At 42.2% G+C, this 20,258-nt stretch overlaps 1 protein-coding gene across 3 annotated transcripts in view; it reads left to right on the top strand.

Moving 5' to 3' along the window:
* Window positions 1-11,562, top strand: part of pik3r3b (phosphoinositide-3-kinase, regulatory subunit 3b (gamma)) — a 272,303-nt gene extending 260,741 nt beyond the window's left edge. For all 3 annotated transcript variants that reach the window (XM_056278061.1, XM_056278062.1, XM_056278063.1), the window contains 8 exons: window positions 2,657-2,792; window positions 3,918-4,016; window positions 5,329-5,509; window positions 6,237-6,362; window positions 6,947-7,266; window positions 8,079-8,153; window positions 8,328-8,498; window positions 9,597-11,562. In XM_056278061.1, coding sequence (XP_056134036.1) covers window positions 2,657-2,792; window positions 3,918-4,016; window positions 5,329-5,509; window positions 6,237-6,362; window positions 6,947-7,266; window positions 8,079-8,153; window positions 8,328-8,498; window positions 9,597-9,795 — 1,307 coding nt within the window. In that variant the 3' untranslated portion in view covers window positions 9,796-11,562. The remainder of the gene's footprint in view (window positions 1-2,656; window positions 2,793-3,917; window positions 4,017-5,328; window positions 5,510-6,236; window positions 6,363-6,946; window positions 7,267-8,078; window positions 8,154-8,327; window positions 8,499-9,596) is intronic.
* Window positions 11,563-20,258: the final 8,696 nt, after the last annotated feature.

The following is a 20,258-nucleotide window of genomic DNA, read 5'->3' as shown; positions in this document are numbered from 1 at the left end:
AGAAACAAGCAAGTGGGAATGGATAGAGAGGATTCTGCCCAGGCATTTCCTCCTGCACACTGGCTGCTCCTGCACCCCACATTCCTTTATGGAGCGCTGTGTCATCTGCTGTCTGCATGTGTGTTACTGTATGTGTGAGTCGGGGAGCAGGGATGATGGGGCACCAAATATACACTGCTTACAAGCCTGCACTTTTACCAGTTTACACACCCAGTAAGGTGAGCATTTCGTGTGTGTGTGCTGGATGTGCAGAAGAGTGGGAGGAGGAGGACCGTGTAGGTTTTTCAGTGTGAGCGCTGAAGCAGCCAGTTCTTTTACTGATACAACCTGCTCACCCCTCCGCTATCTGCGTGTGCCCACATGTGCCAAGTGAAGGGCACAAACTGGTTCTCGTGAGTTAGCCCAGTGAGTGTTGGGGAAGTTGAATATTTTCATTTTAAATTAAAAACATGTTCTGGACAAAAGCTCGTGTTAATGGAAGGGGGGGGGGGGAGTATCCATGCAAACAACATCAAACACAGTTTTCTTTGCTTTGGAAATCAACTTTGTATCTTTCTATTTTCAGTCTAGTTTTCCAGTATAGTTTGTTAATGGGTTCAATGCCATGGTGTCACTCCTCCCTTTTTAACCTCTCTAAGCCTATGAAAAAAAAATTAAACTATTATGGACCTCTGGTATTGCTTGTGAGTGTAATTTAAAATATTCAGCTCACATATGACATGCACACTTACAGTTAAACCCTTAATTTCTACAGGCACTGAACTTTAAATGGATAAAACACCAGGTCACCCTTGACCAGAATGTCCCCGGGACACCGTAGTCATACATATATGCATATGTACATCCGTGCTGGCAGACACACACACACGTGAACGCCGTTCTGTCTAACTGCACATGTAGTGGTTGTGGCGATAGGATCTGGGAGGTCAGGTTAAATGCTACAGTGGCACAAAGCAGAATGAGATGAATGAAGTGACAAGGGACAGTTACTGGGGCAGTGAGTAATAATCATGTTCCTGGAAAGGGAGCAATCAGATATCTCTCACACTTACACACACACACCATATTAAATATCATTTGCCAGCCTTATTCACCTCCCACTGTGCAATGTGGGATTCCCCTCTCAGCGCTGCCTCTTGTCTTCATGTGCGTGCAGTCTGGTAGTTTCTGAGGCTATCCTAGACCAGAATGTCCTAGGTCACTGTAGTGCGCGCGCGCACACACACATGCACATAATGACAGAAACATATACGTGAAGGCTTCTCCAATGGTATTTAATGACAAACGCATAAACACTGATGCCCTTTGAAAGGCTACTATATACACTGATTCTCTGTGATTATCTGTGTGTGTGTGTACATGCGTGCACGCGTGTGACCCTGTTGAGCAGAACTGTAAACTGTCATGTGACGTAGGAAAGTTCAAGCGTATTCACTACAGCTTCTTAAACTGTATCCAGATGTGCCAATATGCTTTTAAAACATGTGGTCGGCTCACATTTATGCACGTGTGTTTCCATGTGTGCGCAGTCTAGATAGCGCAGGACACGGCTAGGTTAGCTATGCTTGGCCCAGGCAACTGCAGCGAACACAAGGGCTACTCTCTTTTCACTGTTTGGCACTCACTAAGACTTAATTTACTGTGAGACTTCAAAACCCCTGTCTCTCCGTAGAACAATATAACGTTAACCTAGTTTCAAGATCACATTCTAGTCACCGTTTTACTGGCGACCTGCAAAAAACAGGCTAATTATCCATGCTGGAATTGTTACAGGCATCTTTTTCCTTGGTGTCTGTCAGTTTATTGTGTCCACATGTTGTCTGTGTGCATGTGTGTGTGTTTCTAAAGCATAAGCTAATCTTAAAGTTAAGACATCTAGTAAAGTTATCAAAAAAGGATCATAGTCATAAATGTTAGATCCGTAAACTGAACCGGAGGTTGAAAAGCAAGATCCACCACGACCGGATCCCAGACCTGAGTCTCAGTCACTACCAGCATTCACTACAGTTCATAAAACAGCTGGGGTACAAACAACCAAAGGGAATATAGTCGGGAGAAGGGTAAAAACAAGAGGGAGAGAGACTATATAAACGAATCAATGGCAGTTGTACTCCACACCACAATCTACAACAGGACATGGCAGGCAGGCAGGCAGACGCAGACACACACACACACACACACACAGTAATTAATCCAGTGATGTATGGTGTGTGTTTGTTATGACATTATTTCCTTGTGTGATTAATGACAATATGGACTCTAACTATATCACTATTACATCTCCGTGGGGGAATTGAATACACTTCATATTTTATTCTTAGCATATTGAGTGTGTGTGAGTGGGAAAGAGATGAAGATCCAAATAAGCTGAACTGAACATGGTAAAACGGTGATTTTTCTAGATTTGTGCCACAAAATAAAGAAAAATCTATTCCGTGTACTTTGTGAGTCACACCATAGGCCAGTCAGGATGAACCGATGACCATTTTATGGCAGAACTGCTTGACAAGAGAAGGAACTCACAACAAAGTGAATGATATAACATTTGTGAATATCATATGAATAATGTAGTTGTTTTTTTTACTAACAAACGGTTTTATCTCTCACCCTCTCCCTGCATCCCTCTCTCTCTTGCCTTTCTCTCTGTCTCCTCCAGCTCTTCCCCCTAAGCCAGCCAAGCCCCAGCAGTCCTCCACAGTGGGGGTGGGAGGTGGCAGCAGTAATGGGGCAAAAGAAGGGGGGGCAGGAGGCTCCCTGCAAGAGGCCGAATGGTATTGGGGTGACATATCCAGGTAGGATGCAAGTGCACATGTGCACACACACACCCATTCATATAAGCACCGATGCAGCCGTCTTATTTTGTGACTTGCATTTCAGTGTTTGATTTTTAGGATGAAATAATTTGTGCGCACACAAACAAACATCAGTCCCTACACCATTTTGAATATTTTGTGCCCTGGTTGCATTTTGCATACTTAAAGGGGCGTTTGAATTTGTGTGTCAGTGTGTGTGGCCGTGGTACTTTGTTACAGTCCTTGATTCAACTCCAACAATTTTCACTTACCTTATACAGTAGCTGTTGATCGTAGGGATTAGTCACTTCCAAAAACCCTACTACCGGGCAAATGCTGCTTAGCACACACACAAACACACACACACCTAGGTGATAACCCCACCATACACTGCAGTCTGTAAGTCTTGTCACTTTTAAACACACACACACTCCTGGACAGAGTTGTCATGGGTAGCTCTGAGCAGATTAAATGTCCCTGGCGTCACTCGGTCTATCCTGTCACAAAGGCTTTTAACCCATACTCCTATTACCCCAATTCTTTAATTGCTTAACTCTTTTATTGGTGGAGGGTTTACGATGCATCAGTTACACGTGAACGTGAACACGCGCATGCACACACACACACACACACACACACACACACAGGCACATACACACAGCTTCAGCTCCTTCACATCAGTTTTGAAGCTGGAGGTGTGTGTGTGGGGGGGGGGGGTACATAGTCCCTCAGCATATTAAAAGCTGAGCAGACCGAGAGAGGGAAACTGATGGAGCTCGGGAGAGTGGAGGAGAGTCAGAGGAATGTAAGAGAGGGAGGGAGAGAGAGAGAGGAAGTAAAAGGAAGGCATGAGGGAGAGTGGGAATGACAGGAGACGGAATAAAGGCGGGTCTCCAAACAGACAGGGAGGCCTCTGAAGCCCGGCTGTCTGGAGGGAAGGTTCACAGGAAGCCTCTCCATGAGTGTCCTTTTTTTTATGTGTGTGGATGCCCACGGTTTTGTGTTGTCGCAGGAGGAAAGTCTGCCATTGTTAATAGGATGGTGGCTGCCCCTGGTTATCTAATTTCCACTATTTTTCTCCCTGTTTCCTGCTCCTTCTCTGTCTCTCTATTTTTTTCACTGCAGGGAAGAGGTGAATGATAAGCTCAGAGACATGCCGGATGGGACCTTCCTTGTTCGGGATGCCTCCACGAAGATGCAGGGCGACTACACACTCACACTGAGGTAAACCAGTGACAAAGCAGGACAGTTTCATTCTATGAGAGGAAAACTATGAGAGGAAGAGTGCTGAGTGCAGCATCTTAAAACCAGAGCCTAGCGAAACTGACATCATTGAGCTAGCCGTTCAAGTGCCTATTGTCCCTAATAGAGAGAAAGTGATCGCCATTAGTCTTCATCTTACAGCTGTTGAATAACAACTGTAACCCTGCCTGAGGATCGCAGGCTGTTTGGGGCTCAGAGGGGATTCAAAGAGATATAACTTAGCATTAGACTAAAACCTTTCTTTGAAACATTCAGTTAAATTTTGCAATGATGCCTAAACTGCACTGTTAGGCAATAACTTAAACGGTACATAATACCTGTGATGGCCTGGCAGCCTGTCCAGGGTGTGTCCCTGCCTGCTGCCTAATGACTCCTGGAATAGGCTCCAGCATCCCCGTAACGCTGAGAACAGGATAAGCGGTTCAGATAATGGATGGATGGATGGTACATAATAGGTAATACGCTGTTTTCAGTCCCAGTCAGTAGTGTTGCTGCAGCATTTTTGACATGCCTGAGACTATTTATCTTTATCTTTAGACAGGTGTACAGGGAGCTACTAGAGTCAATATGAGATGACATGAAACACTGAACGAGTTTCACGGAGACTAAAAGACAAAAAGATATGAATCTGCACAATCTCAAAAACACCACACCATAACTGCCTTTACATGTTTGTCAAAGCTTAGACGGGATTCATAAATAACAGATTGTTCAGAGAAAGCCAAGGAGGACCCAATGATTTAACCGCATCAGCCTCTAAAAGCAAGTCAATTGTGACTTGCAGAACGGCTGTTCTGGTGCTATTAAGTGTTCTAAAATTAGGCTGAAAATTCCCAAAAGAGGGCATTACTACTCATAAAACTATCCAGTTTGTTAGCTATCATCTTTTCCAAAACCTTGCCCAAGAGTGGTTATTTAGAGATTAGTCTGTAATTGCTAAGGGAAATGGGGTTGAGAGTAGATAGTAGGTCTCAAGTTTTTAAAAGTAACATTCCCCAAGTTAGACAGAAGGAGAAAAGACAGAAACAACAGACAGAGGGAGGAACTGAAAATGGCTAGGACAGATGAACACTGAATTGAAAACAGAAGAGGACTGTTAAGCCCCTGACTTCATTCAGTGACGATGTGAAAATTGATACCGATATAATAGTTATGCTCAGGTAAAGAACATTATGCCCTATCGTTTTACTGTAGAGACTTCCATTATAGTTAGAAGATGCGTTCAACCTCACCTCTCCTCCGTGCTCACCATCTTTATCTTTTCTCTTTCCAGGAAAGGGGGAAACAATAAGTTGATAAAGATCTACCACAGGGATGGGAAGTACGGCTTTTCCGACCCTCTGACATTCAGTTCAGTTGTGGAGCTCATCAGCCATTACAGACATGAGTCCCTGGCCCAGTACAACACCAAGCTGGATGTGAAGCTCATGTACCCCATCTCCCGCTACCAGCAGGTATAGACACACACTATCACATCTACAGTGTCATTTATACGTAATACGTCTATTAACTCGACACGCACGTTATATTCATGTATTCTCTTTCCTGTGTTCCTTTATGTTAAAACTTGTCATCATGTCAGTTCATTTTCTTTTTTTTCCCCCTTTTTCATTTCCATTCTGTCTTTTTCTCCTGCTGATAAATGGTGCTTCACCTGGTGGCTTGTGTCGGATGTTTCTATTCCAAAGTGCCGAGGCAGCAGGATACGAGGCAGTGGAAATATTGCCCTGCTCACTAGCCTCTGTGGCACTCTTCCTAAATAATTGTACCCATCCGCCATGTCAGAAAGGCCGTCCGCACATTTATTCCCTTCCTCGCTATCGCTACTCGTTTTTCCATGCTATTCATTACTCAGTTTTGCACTGTTTGAGAGTGTATGGCCTTCCGCTGTACACCTTACCGGACACCCATGGCATTGTGGGTGGTTTATTAACAAGCCTTTTGAGAAGTTGCTCTTAGTAAGCAAAATCCGGGTTGGAGAGAGCAAGAGCACATGCACACTAATATATGAGCACATACACACTTTCATTGTTCAACTTTAAACAGCTCTCGTTCCCATCATACTTTTTTCTTCATTGTCTCTTCCTTTGTTTTCTTGCTTCTTCTTTGTTCTTTTGCCTCTCTTCTTCTCAGTGCATCTCTTTCTAACACCTACTCTCTTTCTCTCCCTCGGTTATTTAGGACCAGTTGGTAAAGGAGGATAACATTGATGCTGTTGGAAAGAAGCTGCAGGAATACCACAATCAGTACCAGGAGAAGAGCAAAGAGTACGATAGGCTGTACGAAGAATACACCAAGACATCGCAGGTAGACTGGCACATTATGGTTGGCATGCAAAACATTTTTTAAGGTATTACTGTGAAATTTAAATACGTTCTTTTGCCAGCTTGGTTGAGCGTCCCTACAGACACAATTGGCTGTGTCTGCAGGTGGGAAGCCGGATGTGGGTATGTGTCCTGGTTGGGGTGCCTGGTCTAGGTGAAGGGGGAACTGGGGGGAATAGTGTGATCCTCACACGCGCTACATTCCCCTGGCGAAACTCCTCACCGTCAGGTGAAAAGAAGTGGCTGGCGACTCCACATGTATCGGAGGAGGAACATGGTAGTCTGCAGCCCTCCCTGGCTCGGAAGAGTGGGGTAATTGACAGGTTACAATGGGGGGGGGGGGCAGACGTTCTTTCACTTAAATTTGGCCTGGTGTTTAAAGTTTGTCCAAAAAGGCATTTTCACATAATTCTCAGTGGAAGGTGTTCATTTTCTCAAAAGGTAGTTAGCTGAGGCAAAAAAAAAGAAATTGTGTCCATCACTGCTTTTAACATTCACTAACTCCTATGACTCAACATGTCCATCTATCCCCCCTTTCCTGCCCACTACTCCATTTCCCCCTCTCAGGAGATTCAGATGAAGAGGACAGCCATTGAGGCCTTCAATGAGACCATCAAGATCTTTGAGGAGCAGTGCCACACACAGGAGCGCTACAGCAAGGAGTACATTGAACGCTTCCGCCGCGAGGGCAACGACAAAGAGATAGAGAGGATCATGATGAACTACGAAAAGCTCAAGTCACGACTGGGCGAGATCCATGACAGCAAGGTGCGCTTGGAGCAGGACCTGAAGACACAAGCTTTGGACAACCGTGAAACAGACAAGAAGATGAACAGCCTGAAGCCAGACCTCATTCAGCTCCGCAAGATTAGGGACCAGTATCTAGTGTAAGTATAGCACACAACACCAAACAGGATTGAAGAACAATACTTGTCTTGATGATAGCAGAAGCAAGACAATAGCCTAGCATCTAGTTTGAATACAATATGATACTGACAAGATCAACACATTCTGTGAACAGGGCTTAGAGTTTGCTATTAGTTTATTTGAGTTGATGTTATTTCATTTGATGATGGGGTCCAAGGGGTTTGACTTTTAAATAAATAAAGTACTACTACTATTTGGGGGGTCGGGGTCATTCCAACTAGATCTGGAATCAGCCTATCCAAATCATAGGCTTCTTTGGAGTGACTCAGTTTATTAAAAAGAACATCAAGCATTTTAATGATTAATGTCCATTAAACCCACCAGCCTCTTTGGTTGACACCTATGAGCTTTCCTAGCCCCCCCCCTCCCCCCACACACACAGCAACCCACAAATCATACCCTGTCTATGTGTAATGTGAGGGGGAGGGGACTTAATCTGGCAAATTTCCAGATTAGAAACTCATGTTTCCTTTTAGCTGGGGCGCTCCCTTGTGTGATCTCCCAAGTGCGGGGCTCTGGTTTCTATGAATATGTCCAATAGCATTAACAGAGATGTCCCCCTCACAATATTGATTCTTTACAGACAGTTGTGCATGACTTACCAATTTAATTTTTGCTTAGTTTTACGCTATGCCTTTAGCCATAGAGGGATTATATTACAAATGAAGGAGATCTTTTAAAGTGATTCCTAGGCGCCTTATTTCTGCTGTCTTTCTCAAACACTGACACAATCTCCTCTCTCCTTCCTTTTCTCACCCCCTTTTTTCTGCAGCTGGCTCAATCACAAAGGAGTCCGTCAAAAACGAATTAACGACTGGCTGGGGATCAGGAATGAGAATACTGATGAGTAAGTTTATACTTGTGTCTTCTCATCAGGTCTTATTTTTTTTAATTTAGCTAGCTGTGTTATATGTTTAACACTTTGCAATTAGTTCTCCTTGCGTACCATATCTTCTCTGTGTGAACCGTGCTACCATCTCACTTTCTTTTGCATATTTTGTTTGCCTGTGTGTGCATCCAGAGGGTACTTTGTAAGTGAAGAGGATGAGAATTTACCCCACTATGATGAGAAGAGTTGGTTTGTTGGGGACTTGAATAGGACGCAGGCTGAGGAGCTGCTCCTTGGAAAGCCAGATGGGGCCTTCCTCATCCGAGAGAGCAGCAAAAAAGGGTGCTACGCCTGCTCTGTAGTGTAAGTACAGCAGAATACATGCCAAATCAACATCACCACTACATTTCTACTACTATCCTCATGTTTAACACAAAACTCATGTATTTTTTTTAGTGTGAGCACAACCTCATAGAAACAAGTCTTTTCTGTTAATATTTAGACAACTGTCACACATGCTAGAGCAGATGCATATTCAGCATGCAACTCTGTGTCTGTATGATGAAGTCAAAATTCATGTACATTTTATGTCACACTTCTTGGGACAAGTCAATGGGATGGGCAGGCTATCGCCTCAGCAAAACTACAGTCCAAAGTGGGGCGAGATTTTGATAGAAGTTATTGGGGAAAAAATTATGCTGATGGCAGTTAGTAGAAAAGAAGCATAGTCACCGATATAAATCAGTTTGGAGAGTTATCCCTATTCAAAGCTGAATTTGAGAGCTTGCAAGAGAGACGGTGTTTGATCTCCCACCGTCTGTTCACATTGACATGAGATATGGGTCAGTTTCAAAAATGATTGTAAACATGGAGGGGAAAAAATGGTCAGAGCAACAAAAAAAAATCTGAACTGAGCTTCAACACCTGCAGTCTGAAAGGAGCCAAAGTTTATCAGAAGTGTTGCTTTTCAGAACTTCTTTTGTGACAACTTTTTTTCTGATCCCACTGTGATTCTAACCCTAACCCCAAACTAAAATTGACTAGGGCTTCAGAATTACTACTAGCATCTTAAAAATAATATCAGCCTTTTTTTGCTACTGCTCTCTGGTCTATATTTAACATATGGATGGAAGGTAGTGCTTTGCAGCCCCAGTAATACCAAGACTTTACTAGTCAAAGCGGCAAAATTGTTTTGGATGTAAAAATTCTTCTTAAAGCTACAATCATGAGGATTGTTTAATTTACTGACATCTATGGTGATCCTGGTAACTTTGTTGGTGTTTGACCACCCTAAATCCCAGAGATCCATTCAAAAAAAAAAAAAAGTCCACTATGAGTTTAGTCTACCATTATTAGCTTGTTCATCACAACAACTTTGCTTTTCCTACATGCACACTGCTTTTCAGATCTAATCTTTGGAGGACTCACTTTTTCTCTTTTTCTCTGTCTGTGTCACGCTAGTGTTGAAGGTGAGGTGAAGCATTGTGTCATCTACAGTACACCACGCGGCTACGGCTTTGCCGAACCCTACAACTTGTACAGCAGTCTGAAGGACCTGGTGCTCCATTACCACCAGACCTCCTTGGTGCAGCACAATGACTCACTCAATGTGCGCCTTGCCTACCCTGTCTACGCACAGATGCCCTCCGGACGCAGATGAGCCCCACCCACCCGGCCACACCCCCACATAGACAACAAGCTAACTTCCTCATCCTCAGGGGGGAGAAGGGGGGGGGGCAGCGTTGAAAACTACAAACCAACCCCAAAACCAGACAAGAAACAGATAGATAGATAGAAATGAATTAAACATTTGCTGCAACACACACGTCAGCCACCTTGGAGCTATACATATATATTTTTACAAGAACAATTTCGGAGGGCATTCTTTTTCAAGACTGCTTGATTTGCACAAGGAAGTTTTCAATGTTTGTGAATGTGAAGAAACGACAGAAGGACATGGAGTAGGACACTTCAGAGTTTCAGGTTGACCCTGCTGCTACCTAAACTCCAGCTCAGACTAACGGAAGCTCAAAAAACACAAATGACGACGAAGACGACAACAAACACTCCCATTTTAACCTTTTTGTTTCCGTCTTTATTTCCTCAGTCAGTTCTTTTATCACTTTCCTTTCTCTCTTGTTTTTGCAGTTTCATGTCTGAACATCTCCTTTTGTTTACTCCTAGCTTGTTTGTTAAATGCAAGAGGAGGTGGTGGTGATGATGATGATGATGTCAAGTGTCTGTTCTGTCCCTCTCTGTACAAAAAGCAAAAACAATGTAGCATAAAAAGACAGTGGACACTTACTTCCAGAGTGTTCCTCCATATAGATTGCTGCTGAGGGGTTAGGGGGGGAGGGGGGTTATAGAGTGGCCACGAGCGATGTGGATTATATGTAGTCTTAAAAGAAGACGAAAGGCTTGCTTTTATACAGATTTTAGAGAACTTTTCTTGCTTTGCTGGAAGATAGTTGTTTTCATTTGCCATATGTTAGAAGGTAACATCACAGATCAAAACCAGAGACCAAAGTTGGTGTGGAGGGGAGAGTGACATAGAGTCCACCATTTTTAAGTTTTATAGTCTTTTTGAATGGAGAAAGGGGAGGGAAAAGCAAGGGAGTGCTTTGATGGAGACCACACATAAAACATGAGTTTTGGGCTATGTGTTTGCGCACCAATACAGTTGCTCAGAAATTTGGAAACCAAATGGCATGCGGAGAGACATGACCGCTGTGGCTATCTTTCTAGATGGCCAGTAAGAAGCACTTACACCAGAGTAAACATCCAGCAATTTCAGGTGGTGGTCTTTTTTTTTTTTAACCAAACTCTTCAGCTAAGCAAAAGGCAGAAGGAAAGATCTGGCCATGGAACCGAAAACCCATTTTATGTGTGGTTTTAAAAAAATAAATGCATTTCTGCTAATGTTTGGAGTTGATAAACTGGGACTGTTTGTGTATCTGTTCCAAACCTTCAGAGATAAGCTTTGATTAAACAGAAGAATTTTTTTTTTTTATGTAACACAGAAAAGCAGGTACAGGAAGGCGATGTCCCAAGTTGAAGACACATGCTTTAGATGTTTATACTAGAAACTTGAAGAACGTGCAATCCAACATTGTGTTGTCTTATGTAGGTTATTATCAGTCAGGCAGAGCTGCACTGAAGCCCCGCCCCCCCCCGACTGGGGTTCAGAGAAAGATAATCAAAGTGCACAGTGAAGCTTTTGAAGTGGGATTCATTTTTGTTGGTTTGTCTGTTTTCTTATGTTCTGTTCTCCTTTTTAAAAAAAATTTTTTTTAAACAAAAGTTTATCCGGTGCTTGACCTTATAACCAGTGGAAATATTTTCTGTCAAAGAATAAAAAAAAAAAATCTATACCATCACAGAATAAAAATGTTTCCTAAAACTGAAGAGAAAACACAACCAAGTTGCATTCTATTCTTCCTGGATATTTTAAATTCTCTATTCTGATTGGCTTTTGTCATTGGGCATCTGCTGAACCATTGGCTAGTATCAGGCAGTTTCTAGGGGACCGCTGAGACAATGGGCTCAGTTTTGTGTCTCAGGGGACTTGGTTTTCCCAGACAGTTGTCCCCTCCCTGCCTGTCTGTCTGCAAATTTAGGGCCCTATTTTAAGGTCGTGATGACAAGGGGAGGTTAGTGGAGTTACAAGGGTGCTGATTTAGTGACCCTAGCTGGTGGCAAACAAAGGCAGCTGTTGTCAATTAGCTACACTCAGACCACGTCTGACAGGAGCCTCATGTCCTTCCCCAAGTTTGTGCTTCACACTCAGGATGAGTGGTTTAGCTTATTCGTGACACATGCAGTCCCAGCACAAATTCTGCAGGACAGTACATTTGCTGGCGTCAACCAGAAAACGATTCAGGTGATGAGGGGAAGACAACTGTCTTGAATCGCTCACTAAAGTGGACGATGCTGGTTACAAAGTCAGTCAGGCACCCCTTTATATTTAGTCTTTCACAGTATGATAAGCCAGCATGGGGAGTATACAGGCCACACACACGCACACACAAATGCACGCACACACACAAACACACACACAGGATGTCTGAAGGAGAATGGTTGGTGCGAGTAGGGAGAGGGCTGTTTGAGAGTGGTAGAGCAGGATCATTGAGTCGAACAGCCCTGGCTGTTGTCCACTGTGTGTCTATCCACACCTGTCTCAGTGTCCTTGTCAACACCCTACTCTTTACTGTCTCACCTTTTATCTATAACCCTCCCTCTCTTCTTCCTTCCCTTTCTTGTCTACCCCAGTCCACACCCTTAATGTAAGGCCCTGAGATAAGCCAGATGAGGGGGGGTTGTTTGGGGTGGACAGTCGAGGAGCTAAAAGCCATTGATACCAAGCTCTTGTGGAAGGGCTGGTTGACTAACAGTCTTGCCCCTTTCACTTGAGACTGAATCAGATAGGTGTTTTTCTTAGTGTCTGGTCCTTGTGTGCTTAACTAGCAACTGCAGGGGAGTGGAGGAAAATCAGAGATAACCCAGCTGGTCAAAACTGAGGCTGTAATGGACCCTTTGTGTGGTGGAAGACACTTGTACCGATGTGGAGTGGGATGATGCAGACCACGACTCTGCGTGTGTCCCCGGTCCGTTTCTGACCAGCTGTGGCAATGGTGTCTCTGTCTTAATTTTTCTCCTGAATAAAGTTTTAGACAGCGTCTGAAAGGTATTCTGTTCTGAGCTGGTTTTACAGGGGACAGTAAGGTGGGGTGTGTTGATAAAATGTTGAATGTATGATTGGATCTGGTCTGGGTCCAAAGCATTTTAACACCACGGTCCTCTTTGTCCACCGGCATGTAACGGAAAAAGAAATTGACTCTAAGGTGCTTTTAGCATTTTCAATTCAACAGACTCTTGTCTCCAACTCATTTTGGTCAAGACCCTCAGGTGGAACGAGCCACTTGTTCGCCTGCAAAGTTTACTGTTTTACTACCACAAATAAACCAGCGATTTGTAAAATCAGGGTTTTCCCACATCGATAACTATAACCATACAATCACGCTTAGTTAACTCAGCTTAACTCGCTCCAACTCTTGACATCTTAGCATGGATGTTCTCACTTTAACAGGTTTGTTTGTTCTTCATGACTTCCCTTAGCATAGACATGCCGTTTTCAGGATCTTTGAGTCCATTCTTTCCCTCCATCACCACAGTCTGAAGGTTTGAAGCAGTTTTTTTTTTTTGTAGTCGGGAACTCAAAAGATCCCTAACTCTATTACTTGAACTATTGCATCGCTCACTCACTGTTGAATGTCTTTATATGAGAATATACATTTATTAAAGAGAGAGAGAGAGAGAGAGAGAGAGAGAGAGAGAGAGAGAGAGAGAGAGAAAATAAGAGATCCCATTTGTTTTATGGTGAACAGGGGCGAGGTTTGACTTTTTAAAGTTTATGACAGATGTACAGTATTTGTTACAGATACAGGCATCATGTAGTTACTCTAGGAGGGACGGCGGCGCTTTTGAAACTTTCTCAGAGATTCGCTCAGATCTTTTACTTCACAGAGGGCTTATCGGAAATTGCACACATTATCATCTAAACTTGTGTTAAATGCTGATCCGTGTGTCTGTACATGTACGTATATGCATCTTCACTCACATTTACATTGAGACATACCATCTATCGTTCATTAAGCAAAAAAATATATATACATATATACAAACACAATTGTAAGACCTGTTTTGAGTTGTATAATTGTTCTCTGACTGTTTTGATTCTCTCTTATTGTTTTGCCCCTGACATTTAGACCAAAGATTTAAGTTGACTAGGAATCACTAATTCTTCATGAGTGGAAAGGGATCTGTCACGGTCACATTTAGCGTAGCGTTAGCTTCTTAGCCATGATTCCACAAGAACTCAGAGGCTCATTTAACACCAGTTAAGTTGTTTGAATGAAAGTGTCCCACATGGCTACCTAGCATTATTTATTTGGGTAAGGATCGTCTGCTAACGATTACTGTTCATGACTAGAGATTGCTTGAGAAGTTTTTGAAAAGAAATTAAATCCAGTACCTCAGCGGTGCGTCAGTAGGGATCCATCCAGATTATCCCAGTTAAACGATGTCAAAATAACAGGTTTTCAACATGCTACCGGCCTCCTGAGAAACCTGTACTTGACCTGCGGGTCAGAGGTCAACATGTGCCATTAGTGTAGTCGCTGTCATTTGGGTTAATGATTTTAAAAACCTTTATTCACCAAAAACGCTGAGTAATGATACTTTGTGTTCCTTTTTCTATTCATATATTTGCACATGATGACCATGGTTGGGAGTTTAGATTGGTTCGCAATGTTCTGTCTCTCTCTCTGTGCGTTTAAAGTTTATATTGCCAGTTTCCTGCAAAAACCTCGTGTTTAAGAAAAAAATTATACTATTAGGAACTGGGGGGGGGGACACTTGTTGAACTTTTTAGGATTGTATTGATACCAATAGATGTTGACATTTTATATACATTGCAGACATTGTTCATTCGATCATACTTGAAAGCAGTATTATATATATATATATATATATATATATATATATATATATAAATATATATATAAATACGGGGTTTGTGCATGACACAGGCAATCTAAAATAAACCTGCGGCTTTCCTTTGTGTCTCACTCGAAAAAAACACATGCAATATTCCCTTTTGTGTCTGTCAGGGGCTAGTGCCAGTGGGTCGACAGAGTGTTTTTCTTTCACGTGTGTCCTTACGAGATCCACATGTGTTCAAAACGGGGGATATGCACTGTGGTACTAAGGACATCCGAAGGGAAAGGCAAATGAGAGAGTCGGTGGGACAAACCAAAATATCCATCCTATCAAGTTTACTTTTATTGACTGTTTGGTTGAGTTTTCACTCGAGAACTTCAACTCTTAACACTAACTACAGGAACAGGCTTAAGGTTTACTCTCAGAGAAAATAAATAAATAAAGGTATAGTTCCTTTGACGAAACAGGTAAAAGGTACAAGTCTGTACCTTTATTTATTCATTTGTTTTCCTGAGTGTTAGAGTCACTACCACCCTAGGACTGTTAAAATAGCAACTGTCTGTTCTTCTACTACTTGTCGCCCTTGAGCAGTTCTGCAAAGTTTTATTTGCAGTCAGGTTTGAATATGTTTGTGATTCTCACCACGGGGTCTTGTGTGTTCTTACCACTGCTTAACTGATCACAGTATCCAGCACAGCTTCAAGGAGTACAGCTTCTTATATATAAGTATATAAAAAGAACTTTAAAAAAAAAACGAACTTAAAAAAAAGAGTTTAAAAAAAAGTGTATATCACACTCTCGACCCCCCCCCTTCCTCCCTTGTCTCTTTTGACATACGTACAGATCCAGCATGCATCTTTGGTACTCTTGACTGTTGTTTTTTGTGTTAAAAAAAAACAAACAAAAAAATCTAAGAAAAAAATGTTAAAAAGATGTTTTAAAAAAACAAAATAAACAACTGTTATTTGTCTGTTAATGGTGTATTCAAATCTGAAATTGATATAGCAAAATTAACACCGCTGCTTACAGCTGAACCAGGTTCCGGTCCTTTTCGTGTCAGTTGTATAATGCTATAGCAATGTAATACTGAGAAAGAGGACCACCGCCGACAATTTATGAAAACCTATGGCTAGTATCGCCGAGCTTGTTTAACTTCATCACAGTGCACAAATATATACCAGAGATCATGGTTTTGAATAATTGTCTCCATCTAGTGACACATTATTGAGGATATGTTTGACTCTGCTCATCTTGGCTAATTCCAAATAACAAGGAAATGGGAGCAATAAGACATCAGTTCATTTTTTATTAAATACTGCAATGTACGTTAACAACCACAGCTTCAGACAATTACAGTATACTGTGTTTCTGCAACATCGCTGTAAAATTGCTTCATGTTGATTGTGATGGTGGACTCTTGTACAACTGTCCCAGAGTGGATTTTGTGTCTTTGGCTCCTGTCAATGACACCTCTTTCTTAGTATTACCCCTCTGCCATACCCTGTTACCGGCTTATCTAGCTATTCTTTCTCTTATGGTTTTTGACCCATCACGGTACAATTTACTTTCTCGTATCTGTTGCAATAGTTTGTTGGTTGTAGAATCTGTTTGTTTATGAGCCGAAATCATGTACGTTTATCAATGGAACGCCACCATATTCAGTTCTCTTGCAGAATAAAAAAAAATATTTTGTTCAAAAACAAATGCCGAGTGTCTGCATTTTTATATATTGTGTGTGTGTGTGTGTGGGGGGGTCAGTTTGACAAACCCACCATACATGTTGTATTAGCAGGATAGCTTGGCTTAACCTCCACACCTTTTGAAAACGTAGATTTTAAGTTGCTTGATAATCCTTATCATTTAACAGGGAAATAAAGCCAATATGGGGTTTAATATGTCATGCTAGTGCTGACATGAACTAAAATTGATCTTGGATTGGAAATATTTTGTCAAAAGTTGAGAAAAAGCTGGTGTAATACTGATATAGCATACAGATAGTATTCTTATCTTACCTTTGGAACTGATCAATGAGAAAATCAGGGCCAATATGTGAAATTAAGGAACTAAACCTAGCCTAATTTTTTATCTCATCACGGTCGCTGCCAGTTAAGCTGTGTTTAAAAGCACAGATCAAGTTCTGACCCAGAAAACAAAGCTGAACAATTCCTATTTCAGATACCATAAAATAAGGTATTATAATACCATTGACAATATTTAATAAAATAATAATAATAATTAATAATCCATTGTGAGGGATGTTGCTCGAGAAAACTGGGACAAAAATGATCACACTGGATTTTCCACAAACTCAAAAATCCAATTATCTCACAACATGCAACACAAATCAGATGTTTTTCTTCTCTGTGTTAAGTCTGAATCAGATAATTTTTCGAACAAATAGGCTGAGATCTGATCTAGATGTCAAATGGTTGTTTGGACTTGTGTCTGGATGGTTAGCTCCAAAGCAACACGGGAAGCAAGGCCAATATTAAGTCCTACCCTGTGACATCCCCAAAGGGCATCAGAGAAGAAGAAGAAAAAAAAAGAAAAAAAAACACAAATATTTTGCATCCCCATGTGAGCAATAGTTTTGTATTTTCTCACAAAAGTCTTGTGTTTCCTCGCAAGACATTTCGGGTTCCATCAAATTGTATTGCATTCAGTTTCCCTTTAAAGACTCTGTTACATTTCTGCTGTGGGATGATGTGACAGTGCTTCAACTACATCCTATTGTATGTGATGCAGCCAGTCTCTTTGCTGCAGCCACTGAACTGCCGGCTGAGTTTAACCTTGCCATGCGTCTCGAGTTTTCAAGTGCGAGAACATGACATGATTTGTAAGTATGAACTTGTATAATGTGAGAGAGAGAGCTTGTATGAATATTACAATAAAGAGGATTCCAGTTTGGAGGAGCTAGCTCTATTTAACTGTGACGGAACAGTCTTCTATTCAGGTCACCTGCATCAATTTGTGGTTTCACCCAAAGTTACTTCAAGGGGATGCAAGACTACTGTGACAGATGCAAAGCAAATTCATTGCATCCCCATCCCAGCCACCCCCCACACTCCACCATGGCCCACGGGGTGCATAAAGACAGAAAACAAGTAATAACGAGCAACGTTTTCCTCATGTCAGTGGTGATTTATATTTTAATATTCTTTACTCACTGTGTCACTGTAAGGGCAAGCAATGTTTATTACAACTCACTGTTGAGACAATAACATCTCAAATTCTTTTAATGGTGAAACGATGCCGTGTCAGCTTAAGAATTACAATCAATCGCCGAACTGAATTACCACAATACAGCTCTGAACGAGATACGGCCAACATAGACAATTATAATCAAATAACGGGTGCTTCTTGTCGCCGCATTTAAAGCTGAAATCTGGGATTTTTTCTCTCCATTAATAGTTATTTCAACCATCTGGTCCATGTGGTCAGACTACATTATACTAAATGGCATCTTCAGCATGGTTGGAGACACTCTCCATATGCTACTATTGAAATTTGTGACCAGGTGGGACGAACACTGGTGCAGCGGCAAACACGTCCCTACTCCATCCTTTCATCCATTATCCAAGCCGCTTATCCCAGTTGGGGGCACGGGATGCTGGAGCCTATCCCAGCAGTCACTGGGTGGCAGGTGGGGAGACACCCTGGACAGGCTGCCAGTCCATCACAGGGCTGACACATTCACACCTACAGAAAAGTTAGCATGGCCGATTCACCTGATTTACATGTCTTTGGACTGTAGGAGGAAACCGGAGCACCCAGAGGAAACCCACGCAGACACGGGGAGAACATGTAAACTCCACACAGACGACGACCCGGGACGACCCCCACAGTTGGACTACCCCGGTGCTCGAACCCAGGACCTTCTTGCTGTGAGGCGACTGCATTAACCACTGTGCCACCGTGCCGCCCACGTTCCTACTCAAACAGGGAAAACTGAAACATGATGATGATGTGGCGATGCTGCTGTCAGACAGATAAGCTACCAAGTCTACAATCAGTAAGCCAGTAAAACCGTGTTCCCATGTCGTTTGATGTAGTTCGTAACACACAAGGTTGTGCGCATTAGGCGATTTTACAAGCGTGGGGACTATTTAGCGATGAGCAGATGACACACACAATGGCTGCTACACCTTGTTTGCAGCTCTAACCGCCAGAGGGAGGGACAGAACTGACACCGAAATTAACAGATTTCAGTTTTAATCTCAGGATAGGTTTCTAAATCAGACATGACAAGCCTTGGCATGTTTTCTTGTCGTTCAAATACAGGCTGTTTCTGCTGTGTCTTTGTGTTTATTATACACTTCCTTATATATTTCAAGCCGAGCCCTAGGAAAACACAATTTGTTTTTATATCTTTTAACGGGTTAGACTTCCTAACAAGCGCTACTGTTTTGCCCGAGGGACATACAGATTATCATCAATTTTTTTTTTGTTGTATTTTCTCAAAGTTAACACGCTCCTTTTATTAACTGGCACAAACGAAGGGCCAGATTTGCCTCTCAGAACTATTTTGCTATGTATGGACAACACTCGAGCTTTATTCTACCAAAGTATTATTAAATATGAGCTTGACTTTCTGATGAACATGAGTAAAATTAATCCATAAACCCAACTACATTTACAACTATGGTGAAAGCGCTGACTCCGTGTGTGTGTGTGTGTGTGTGTGTGTGTGTGTGTGTGCGCGCGTGTGTGTGTGAACTTGGTTGAAATCAATAGGGTATAAGCATGAGTGATTCCTTTATAAATGATGACACCTTGCACATTAATCCATGCTTTCACTCCAGTTGTAATAGAGGCCTTGAAAGCCCCCTCTCCCTCCCCACCAACACTTATTAAAAGACTATTTCTCCCAGCGAGAAGGAAGATCATTATTGTGGTCTATATAAAGCTTAATTCTCATTCCCGCTTTCAAAAATGGAGGCCGTGGCCCCTCTACGCGCTCAAAACTCACAAACCTTGAAACATAGGGCGGAAGCCCCCACGGGAGCCAACTCTAAAAGCCTGGACTTCTATTTGATCTGCTCTCCTTCTTCTTCTTCGGCACTTTGAATTACAAATTCCATTCAATTAATTTTACATTTTTGCTCCATTTCCCTTTTTTGGGCTACTTAATTAAAAGCAGAGAGTGAATTTCAGCGGCGGAGTAATTAGATTTCGGCGAGCCATTATACGGAGCAGCAGGGCATGGATCACATGGCTTACTTTTCCTTTTCCCATTTTCTCACTGACAGACCAATGTGACATATGCCAATCAAGTCACCCCACCACAGAAGTGTGCACTAGCACAGACTCTCGAATCCACACACAAGTACACAGGCACACATACGAAATGGTTTCTACTGTATTTTATTGTACTGTGCCCAACTTATTACTGTGTCCTGAATTTGAGAACTCTTGTACTGACAAGACATGCATGCAAAGATGCTCATGTACACACACACGCAGTACATGAACACATACATGTGTTGTTGCACACACATTTCAGACAGAAATATACATTATATTCTGCATGCGCAAACCACGACTGACTCAGTGAGATGCACGGACATGCAATAACAATGAGCAACACCCTGTACCTCATTGAGGGGTGGAGTCCTCGGGGATTTT

The sequence above is a fragment of the Lampris incognitus genome, chromosome 3, assembly GCF_029633865.1.
Source record: "Lampris incognitus isolate fLamInc1 chromosome 3, fLamInc1.hap2, whole genome shotgun sequence".
NCBI classification, from domain to species: Eukaryota; Metazoa; Chordata; class Actinopteri; order Lampriformes; family Lampridae; genus Lampris; species Lampris incognitus.
This window is presented reverse-complemented; position numbering and strand designations above follow the sequence as displayed.